We start from the raw sequence: 10,715 nt of genomic DNA, 5'->3' as shown, positions 1-10,715 counted from the left end.
AACCAGGGACCAGAGGGCAGCTGGGACTCTTAGGGCTGTGGGCACATGTGTTAAGTAGGCCCCAGGATCTCAGGAGGAGAGGGCAGGCTGGGCCCTGACTAGTGCCCCTGGCACTCAAGGGCAGTGCTGAGGTCTCCGCAGTTTTCCCAGCAGCCATGTTCAAATTCCTTTGAGTTGGAGCCCATCCCTGTGTAAGGGCTTCATTCTCCTGTACAGGAGAAACATTCATTTTATATCTGTTTCTCGCAGAACTAGATCTTGTGCCCTCCAATCTAGTCTCTGGTAGTTTTTAATCTAAAATGCACTTCTGAAGCATCTCCCTTTTCTGTTCCTTTTTGCCCTACAAGCCACTGTTCCTGATCCAGACACCAACTCCAGAGGAGGACAGTGCTAATGAGTAGTAGAGGTGGTGAAAGGAGGATAAAATATAATGACAGCGCTCGAAGAGACATTGAAGCATCAAGCAATCTGTCAAGCGATCATTTCTTGGCTTGCCAGGCACTGTGCTAAGTTGGAGGGGACCTCTTTGAACAATATGAGAGGTAGAAAGGACCTCTGAATATCGAATGTTAGAGGTAGAAGCACCATAGAACTTGAAATGTTAGAGCTGGAAGGGACCTTAGAACATGGAATATTAGAGATGAAAAGGACCTTAGAACATCAACCCAGTGAGAAGACCTCACTTTTAGTCTGATACTTAAAGAAGTGAGAAGCGTGCTTATCTAGATGAATTTCAGTTTCCTAATCTGTCAATGCACAGCCTCTGTCCCAGGGTTGTAGAAGAAAGTACTTTTTAAACTGCATAGTATTATGGAAGTTGTTTCCTCTTTTGTGTCATGGATGGACCCCTTTGGCAGTCTGGTGAAGCTTATACATCCCTGTTCAGAAGAATGATTTTTAAATAATCAAAGGAAATGCTAAATTTCAGTTAGAAATGAGTGAAAATAAAGATTCCGTTTTTTTCCTGGTAAGGTCACAGACCTATTGAGGGGACCCATGGACACCAAGAACCCCTGTTCCAGAGAAATGTGGGCTGTAATAGATAATAATCATCTGACCAGACCTCATTTTTACCAATATGGAAGGTGAGTCCGTACAAAGAAAGGGACAAGCTTGAGATCACAAAGCAGAGAAAAAGAGAAAGGGAAAAAGATTTTAAAAAAATTTATAGGGGGAGGTGCAGCTAGGTGGCGCAGTAGATAGAGCACCAGCCCTGAAGTCAGAAGGACCCAGGTTCAAATCCAGCCTCTAGACCAAACACTTAACCCTTACTAGCTGTGTGACCCTGAGCAAGTCACTTAACCCCAGCTGCCTCACCTCCAAAAAAATTATATGGGATCACATTTTTAAGAACTGGAAGGCCAACTGGTCCAACCCTCTCATTTTTCAGATAAAGAAACTGAGGAATACGGCACAAGAGGCATCCAAGAAGAGAGAATCCCTGCATCTGGAAGGAGGTTGAACGAGATAACGCTTCCATCCCTGAGACTGGGATTCTAGCCCTCTTCCCTTTGCTCCCTCCCATTTTTGTGTCTCCTCTCTCCCTGCATCCCATTGTAAAGACGCCAGGCCGCAGACCTGACGCTGTCCACCAGGGGACACCACGTCACCAGCTTCGACTGCCTGGCCTGGCTCGGTCAGGAGAGTCCAGGTTTTTTCCCTGGAGAAGGCGCTTTCTGGAGGTGCCTTCTGGAGGGAGATTATCTGAGGGGCACCGGGTCAGGAGCATCACTGCAGTGTCTCTGGCTGTGAAACCTAGGAGGCGAGGGCTGCACATCTGGGCCAGTTTCCACATTTTTTAAAAATAAGGCTCCAGGTCTATGGTTTAAGGGTGGACAACCAAGCAGAGATGTCAACATCCTTCCTCCTCTTTCTCAGCCTCCAGGATGCGAACTTTATATCCATTCTCCCTGAGCTAACAGCTCCCTTCCCCCATTAATTTAGGAGATCTCTGGACTCAGACAGGACTGTCCCTCAGGGTATACACGTATTAAGTGGCCAGAGGTCCAGAGCCTTGGTTCTAGTACTAGTTCTGTCACTACCTCACTGTGCGACTTTGGGCACGTCACTTCCCTTCTGTGGGCCTCAGTTTCCCCTTCTGTAAAATGAAGAAGAAACTGGACCATCGTATAATCGATCCAGAGGTCACTGCCAGTTCAGCCATTCTCCGAATTTATAAGGAGTCCTCGGAAACCTTAAGAGGTGGGAGGAGACCCGGAAGGGACCTCGTTGGCTGCCCCCTCTTTTGATTTAGTTACCCCCAGATTGCATAAACCCGGGCCCCCGCGCAGGGAGTCCAGAATCCCCATCATGGAGCCTCCGACGAGTTTTGCAACTTGGCCAGCAGGAAATGCGACGCCCGGTTCCCAGAGAGATAAGAGCACCCCCTCCCCTGGGCCGCCCCGCCCCGCTTTCCCCTCCCTCCCGCCCCGCCCGACCCCTTCCCTCCTCGGGTCCTGTCCCTTTCCGGGATGGGACCTTGGGTCCTGAGTCACTCCTTTTTACCACCCTCCCTTACTCCACCCCCTGGAACTGGAGCTTCCCCAGCTGGGGAGTTGGGCAAGAAGGAGGCTTGGGGCTGCTCCCTCCTGGGAAAGGAGGAGTAGGTCGTCCCTCCCCGGCCCCGCCTCCCAACTGGGGGGGGGAGTGTGTGGAACAGCCTGGGTTCTAGACTGCTGTCTTTGAAGGCTAGGCCCCATACCCCAATTCCAGGAATTACCACCTTCACCTCCAACTAAGGGAGGGTACGGGGTGGGGGGGGCAGAGTGCAGAACTCTCCCCACAAAGAATCAGTAGCCAGAGTACCCCATTGTCTTGGGGAAGGGCCCCTGGTGTGGAGGAAGAGCCTGGAACTGCAGTTAGTAAATTGAATTGGAGGTCCTCACCGTGTTACTCACGCTTGTCTGTGTAGCACTGGACAAGGTTTCTAGGCCTCAGTTTCCTCAACTCTAAAATGAGGCAGTTGGACTACAGCAGGGATTCTTAACCTACAAAATACGAGTACAAAGAAAATCTTTCTTTATATTATTACATTAAAATATAATTATAAATAAAAAAACAAGTTTATGGACCCCAGGTTAAGAACCCCTGGACTGGATGATGTCTAAGGTCCCTTGAAATCTTGAATCCTTTGAGTTTTTTCCCAGGCTTGTTGATAGCTATTATTATCCAGATCTAAAAGGGCGATGGATGACAGAAATATGAGTATGGGGGAGGGGGTGTCAACATAGGAGAATGAGAACGTCTTTTGCCTCCAGATTCAATTCATTTCATTGTTGGGTGCAGCTACTTTTGGGAAGAAACTGTTTTAAAATCACTACCTGTTCATACCTTACAAATAAAAAAATGGGCCTGGGTCCCAATCAGCTATAGTGGGGAGTAGTGGAAAGGGCCCTGGACCCTACTGGAATCAATAGACTTGGGATGTAATTCCATTTGTTTCTCATTTGCTGTGAGATCTTAGGCTGTGAAATTTCATTTTCCTTCCTAGGCCTTTGTTTCCCCATCTGTCAAATGAAGGGGTTGAGAGTCCTAGATGATCAAATGTTAGATGAGCTTTAACATTCCTCCTACTACAAGCCCTTACATCTCTAACAGTCTGTATTCTAAGTTCCAAGGTTCCTTCTTACACTGGAATTTGGAGTCTAGGATTTTATGATCTTGACAAGAGGGTTTCATTAAATCATTCTATCTCCAAAATCCTGGAGTAGCACCCAAGGGACTCAGAGACCCACTGATTTGTCCCAGGAAACCCTGCCCAGACAAACAAACTCTATCCCATCCTCCCCAACATTCTGACTGCAGGTTTCCATTCACCCTTTTCGCCTGAATAGGGGGAGGGGAGGTTCTGCCTTTGGCTCAGAGATACTGGTTGTTGGGGAAAGGACTCAGGAGACTGGACCCCCCAGGCTTCCCCTCTTTCCAAGACCTGCTCCTATTCCCAAAGAGCCAGCCCAGAAAGGGTTAACTTTCTAATGATTTCCCAAGCCATGGTTGAAAGGAGAAGGGTTTTGTGTGCTTTCAAAAAAAAAAAAGGCTCTCTCTCTCTCTTTTCCTCCACCCCCCCCCTTCTCTGAGTCTCTTGTGCAATTCTTGGGCTGCAGTTCCCAGGCCGGAGATGCAGCTGTGGAAGAGGTGGTTAGCTCCAGCAGGCAGTGTGGAAGGGCGGGAGGGTGGGAGGGGAAAAAGGAGGGAGGGTGGGAGGGAGTCGTGTTTGTCTAATACACTGGTGCCAAAGGCAGGCTGCCGGCTGCCTGGGAAGGCCTCCCAGCCCCAGACAGAGAGGCGCCTCTGTACACCTGGGGATGTTCAGGTTAAATGACTACACATTCTTCTGCACCCAGCTGATTGAAACATTCACAAACAGGCCGGCTGCGCCAGGCTCCAGATGGGCTGGGGCCCAGCCAAAAGGGAAAAGAGAGAAACAGAGAGATTTCTGAGCAGCTCAGCTTGGCGGGCTGAGCTCTGTAGGAAGGGTCCATAGCCCAGGGACCCCCACCTCCACCCCTCCCTCCCAGAACTAAGGGGACCTGTTAAAGACCACACCACATGTATACACACTTATATATGTAGACATGTACACAGAGACACGTAGATATGTACATGCACATTCATATCTGCAGGGTAGTATGTGTGTGTGGATATATGATATATATATATACACACACACACAAAAGAGCCATACACACACACACACACACACACACACACACACACACACACACACACAAAAGAGCCCTATCCCTGAAATGCAAGTCAGAAGGGAATTTTGATTTCTGACCCCAGCTCTGATACTCCTTAGCTGTGTGATGCTGAGGCAGTGGCATCTCCTCTCTGGGTCTCAGTTTCCTCATTTATTTTTATAGATGAAGGCAGAGGTGGAGTAGATAATCTCTAAGAACTCTTTAATTCCAAAATCCTATGACACTATGATCACTATATGGATATATGTACATGGATATATGCATATTGAGACTGTAGCCATGTCCATGTATATACGGAAATGTTTGGATCCACATACATATATGTGTGTATGTATATATATAAATATACACACACATACATCTATATGTATATATACACACACACATATATAGCTATATAGATTTATATGCGATATCTATCTATGTATCTAACAAAAGAACAATAGAGTATAGGGGAAAGAGAATTGGAATGAAAGTTCAAATCCCAACTCTACCATTTACTAGCTGTCTAAATGTGGACAAATCATTTTTCCTTTCTAGGCCTCAGATTTCCTATCTGTTGAAGGAGTGAGTTGAACTTGATGACCCCTGGGTTTCCTTCTAGCTTTTTATGCAGCAGTCATATACTGGTCATATACATATGCTTTTCAAATACTGGTAAGAGGCATCTGATAGAGTGAAAAGAGCCCTGGCCTGAGATTTATTTCTGGGTTGGAGCACTCTGTATGTCACTTCCTGGCTATGTGACTTTGTGCTAATCTCTTTCCCTAAGCCTCTGTCTCCCATCTATAAAATGGGGACAAGTTATTTGCACTAACCTAACAGAGATGTTATAAGGAAAATACTTCTCAGACTGTAAAGTGCTATAGAAATGTGACCTATGAACCATTAAGAGACCATATAAATACATACAAATATAATCAAAGAATCACATGTAGATATATGTACATTTACCCATACGGATGTCTAGTGGACACATGGTGATATGCACATTCCTGTATACTTTTAGGCATGTTACTTTCAACAAACCTTTGCACACATATAGATATATGGCCTACATGTGTACATACTCAAAGTAATACATTCCTAAATACACAGGGGTATTCATATCAGGGTTTTTCCTCAGCCTAGGGTCTAGACCAGATCCCTAATTTTGGAACTCCTCTTTGGGAATTTAGTTTTCTGCCCCCACTCCCTATTTCTTGTCTGTCCCATCCAAATCCTCCTCTTCCCACATCTGAACCTAGTGCATGGCCCAACCCCATGTCCCTTGCAGGGAGCAGTGGTCCCAGGGGTAGGGCCTAGAGACCTGGGAAAGGGCCCATCTCCTAACTCCTAGGCAGGTGGTGGCTGGTGCAGCTAAGACCAGTGGGCAGTGGGGTGGCTGCCAGGGCAAGGCAGGGGCAGGAAGAAGTCAGCTGCTAGGCTACATGCCAACTCTGAACAGGCTCACCCTGCCTCCATGGCCCCCACAGGCCTGGCCACCAAGGCCAGATAAAACCACCTCCAGTTTGCTGTACCGTGTGGGAAAGGCAGGGCAGGGCTGCAGGTGGGAATACCCACCCACCCTTTCCAACCCCCTTCCCCATACCCAGGTTCTTTTTTTTAATTCAGCTCCCCTTATTCCCAGCTGCTGTTCCCCTTTCATGGCACAGAGGGGAAAAGGTGCTTTAGAAGAAACCCTGTCCAGCCCTTTCATTTTGCAGTTGATAAAACAGACTTGGCACATAGCTGCCTTTCACCAATCTACTGTCACAGAATGCCACAGCTGCACAGGAATTTAGAGATCTAATTCAAACCATTCCTCTTACAATTAGGGAAACAGGTTCAGAGTGGAATTGACTTGCCCAAGGCCACTCAGCCAGTTTGTGGCAGAGATCATAAATCCATCAGAGTTGTAATGATCAGATTTTCTAGTGCAGCCCCCTCATTTCACAGACAGGGAAAGCCCAGGGAGGCCAAGTTAACTTGCCCAAGGTCACACAGCTGGTGAGCTAAAGAAGCCCAGGTCTCCTGACTCTTCAGCCTAGGGCTCTTTCCAGGGCACATATTACCTCCCCCAGCTCTGCACAGAAATGGCTGCCTAATGCCTACTGTTCCAGGCCAGCTGGGTCATGAGTTGGCTTGGGTAAAAGGGCAGAGCTTCAGTATTATGCTGGGGGGGGAGGGAAAGGAGGACTTTTAAAGATCCAGAAAGGTCGAGTCTGATAAAGGTTAGCATCCAGCTGTTCACCACTCAAGATAGTGTCAAAGATCCAAACCACAGGCTGTCAATTCCCCCCCTTCTGAGCCCAAGGACTGATTCTTATCCACCACGGCTTCATCCCAAAACCAGGCAAAAAGACTCCGATTTATCAATTACTTGTTTAATAACAAAACGCCCCACAAACTATTGTAAAAAACAATATTCTCAATAATCATTGTAATATACAATACAGGCAATTATTTTCTCAGAAATCTGAGAAGCAAAAAACAGAATTACATTTTTTTCAAGAAGTGTCTTTAAAAAAAATAATAAACAGGTCTCCCCAAGCACAAGAGAAGTCAAAGAGTCTCACTGGGGCCCGGAGGTCTCTGGCCCCAAGGGCTTCAGCGACTCCATGCCCCTAGCCCCAACGGGGCGCTGAGATGGGCCAGCTCATCCCATGGGATTCGTGGAAGGTCACCCTCCCACGCAGGACAGCAAGCCTTCCGACGGCCCCTTTCCTCACAAGGGCGGGAGGGGAATGGGGAAATCTGGGAAACCCACGGGCGCTTTTCTCCCTCGCCCCAGCTTCCAGAGTCCGTGGTTGTCTGACGGATGTCTCAGCGGCACAGTATACGATCATCTGCACCAACGCAGGCAGCCTAAGAAAAAGAGAGGAAGAGGGGAGGTGGTGAGTTGGCTGTTCAGGTCCCCAAGAGCCGCGACAAGCTTCAGTGCACCCCAAGACTGGAAAGGACTAAGTATATACAATACGCCCCTTCTAACCCAGCCCAAAGTACTACAGGGACCCTCCCCGCCTAGATCTTCCCAGTCCGCCTTTCCCACCACCACCCACCCCAGGGGCAGATGCTGCTTCTATTATGAGAGACTTCGAAAACCGGGAAGCGTGCTCACCTCGGCCGCGAGGGCACTCATCTCGCCGTTGAGGGTGCTGAGGGGCGCCCGGGCAGGGAGGCCCCGGCCCCCAGGGGTGCCGGCCGCCTGAGAGTCCAGCTCCAGCTGCAAGTCCCAGATGTAGTCAATGACGTGCTGCAGGATCTCCACCTTGCTGACTTTGCGGTTCTGGGGCAGCGTAGGCACCAGCTCCTTAAGGCGCGAGTAGCACCCGTTCATGTCGTAGAGCAGCACGTTCACCTGCTGCTCGTCCAACAAGGCAGGGAGCCGGGTGCCAGCCCCACCGCAACGCGAGATGGCGACGCTCTGTTCGGACAGGCAGCGCACCACTTCCCCGGCACCTCCGGACACCTTTCCGGGCTTGAGCGCGCAACTGGGGCCAGCGGCGGCGGCACTACCACTCGCAACCTTCATGATTCGGCCGTCGAACAAGGAACCAAGGAAGAACCGGGACACGGCTGAGAGCTGGGACCGCGAGGTAGGGGGAGGAGAAGAAAGCGAGGAAGCCGGTAGTGCGAAGACACCAGGTAAATCTTAAGCAAAAAGAGGAACGCAATTGTGCGAAGTCCACGACCTGATTTCTTATTTATATACCAGCCGGAGCCAGAGAGAGGTGGAGCCAGAACGTTCAAAAGCAGCCAATCATAGGCTGGGGGTGGGCCTGCCGCCTTGTTAGGGATCCGCCCCCTCTGTTCCCCACGTGCGGCATAGCGTAAAGGGAGTTAAAGGAGCCAAAGTCTCTGCGAGTCTGGAACTGGGGGGGTTTAGAGAACCTGGGGTGGGGGTTGAGGGGGAAAGGGATTGCAGGAATGTGACAATCTCTTTAAGTGGTTTAGTGACAGCTCAGACAGCCTGGGTGTAATGTCAGGAGTTTAAAGTACTTCTCTCCTCCTTGGGTCTCTTTGCACTCCTGGATTCGGGGCTCCTCGGTATTTCCCCCCCCTAATCCCAGGCGAGGCGAGGACCTGAGGCCGCGGGGACTGGAAAGTTAGAAGGGAGTGTGTCCTTTCCTCTGGCAGAAGCCGCATGTAGCTACTGCCTCGGTGATTTCCTCCGGGTTTTGGGCTTCCCACTGCAGATTCTGGGGCTGGGATCAAAGGACCCTGCTCCCTCGCACCCCAATCTCCAGATGGCTCCTTGTGGGGCCACCCCCCCCGGAGTCTCCCGCCAATCCGTGCACATTCCCTGGCCGTGTTTCCTTGGTGGGGGGTTGTAAGCATCCCCTTGCTCGGATCTCTATCGAGGGGTCCCCGGATCCCACTCCCAGACCGCTGGTGCCCTCCCTCCCCCTCTTCCAGCTTTCACCGACCCCCTTGGCCGGCCCAACCCTGTGTCAGTGTCTAAACAAGCGGCTCAGACCGTTAGACGCCAGTCCCGTGACGTCACCCATTCATAAAACCCGGACGGGCTGTCAGGCTGGCGCCGCGCGGGCGGTCGCCATGGAGACCGCAAACAGGGGCTTGCGCGCCTTTCCCTCTTCCCTCCGCCCCTCCAAACACTCACACACTCTCACAGTTAGTCACCTGCAAAAGTGCAAAGGCAGGGGCTCAACGCGGAGCCAGTCAGTCATTTATCATCTTAAAACTTCGAAGTGGAGATTAGCTACATCTCGCACCTGCAAAACTGCCGTGGCCCTGCCGTACCCCCTCCTCCAGCTTTGGCTCTGTTCAGCTTCGGTCTAAGCCCTCGCCTCAGCGCGGCCGCCGTGCCTCCGCTCTGCCTGCAGCTGCCGCCGCTGCTTCTGGTGTTCCACTAGAGCTCCAAATTTCCCTGCAAAGTTGGGGAGAAGCTGTAAACTACTTTTTCCAAAGTGGGGGGGAGGTAGGGTTTAAGGAAAACTGAAGGCTTAGAGTGACCTGGTACTCTGGGGGGAGGGGGGGTCTCAAACATACCACGGTGAATTCAAACTTAGCTCAAGAGAATTTTTCATACCATAGGCTTGTTTTCCAGTTCTTTGCCATTACCAAAAGAGCTGTTGTAATTTTTTTTTGTACATATGGGTCCTTTTCCTCTTTCTTTTATTTCTTTGGGGGTAGAAGCAACTCCCCAATTCGTAAAAAGGTCCAGAAGGGACCTTAGCACATAGGGTGTTGAATCCCAAGGGTCCTGAGAGCAGATCTCTGAGATCTCTGTTGTGTCACTTCTTGGCTGTGATTTTGGGCAAGTCACTTAATCTCCCTGGGTCTCAGTTTCATTATCTGTAAAAATGAAAAGGTTGGACTTAGATGACCTCTAAGCTTCTTTCTAGATCTGTTGTAAGAAAATTTAAATAATAAAGATTAATTAAAGGAAAGAAAAAATTTCTCTTGACAGCTCTATTCTTCATATTGCAGATGAGAAGACAGGCCCTGAAAGGGGAAGTAACCTGACCTAGGTCATATAGCAGGTTAAAGGTAAAGCCATTTCAATTCAACAGATATTTATTAAATGCCCACTGTGTGTAGAGTGTTAGATGCTCCATTGTGGAGTACAGATGCCTGACTCTGAATTGCAGAAAGCTACCTTTTCTGGGGAGCCTATAAGCTTTGGCAGGTTCTACAATACTAGAAAGTCTGATGGGACATTCTATAGGGGAAAATAACGTCTATGTCTGTAAGTATGGGGATAGTAATTGGAACAGTGATTTCTTTGGGTATAGGGAGCTCCTGGCTTCCAAAAGCACTGTGTGTATCTTCTCTGCAATCTGTAGTCTAAGACAGTGCTCTGGGGCACTGAGAGCTTGTGACTTGTCTAGGGTCACACAGCCAGTACAATGACCTGAAATCAGGTCTTCTTGGCTACACTTTGGTGATCAGAAAAGAGGCATTTAGAAAAAGTAGTGTTTGAATTGAGCTTTAAAGGATATTAGGAACTCTAAGAGGTGAGGAGGAATGAAGAGTGAGTGCATTCCAGGGATGGGAGACCACCTGTAC

At 49.3% G+C, this 10,715-nt stretch overlaps 1 protein-coding gene across 1 annotated transcript; it reads right to left on the bottom strand.

Moving 5' to 3' along the window:
* Window positions 1-7,053: 7,053 nt before the first annotated feature.
* ID1 (inhibitor of DNA binding 1) lies at window positions 7,054-8,387 on the bottom strand. Its single transcript, XM_020990812.2, has 2 exons — window positions 7,804-8,387; window positions 7,054-7,550 (listed from the first exon to the last, which is right to left on the bottom strand). Exons 1-2 carry the CDS (start codon window positions 8,215-8,217, stop codon window positions 7,509-7,511), a joined length of 456 nt encoding a protein of 151 aa, XP_020846471.1. The 5' UTR covers window positions 8,218-8,387; the 3' UTR covers window positions 7,054-7,508.
* Between the last annotated feature and the right edge of the window lie 2,328 nt (window positions 8,388-10,715).

This window comes from Phascolarctos cinereus, unplaced genomic scaffold, assembly GCF_003287225.1.
Source record: "Phascolarctos cinereus isolate Bilbo 61053 unplaced genomic scaffold, phaCin_HiC Scaffold_2;HRSCAF=192, whole genome shotgun sequence".
Lineage (NCBI taxonomy): Eukaryota > Metazoa > Chordata > Mammalia > Diprotodontia > Phascolarctidae > Phascolarctos > Phascolarctos cinereus.
The sequence above is the reverse complement of the archived record's forward strand: the minus strand, read 5'-3'. Positions and strand labels throughout refer to the sequence as shown.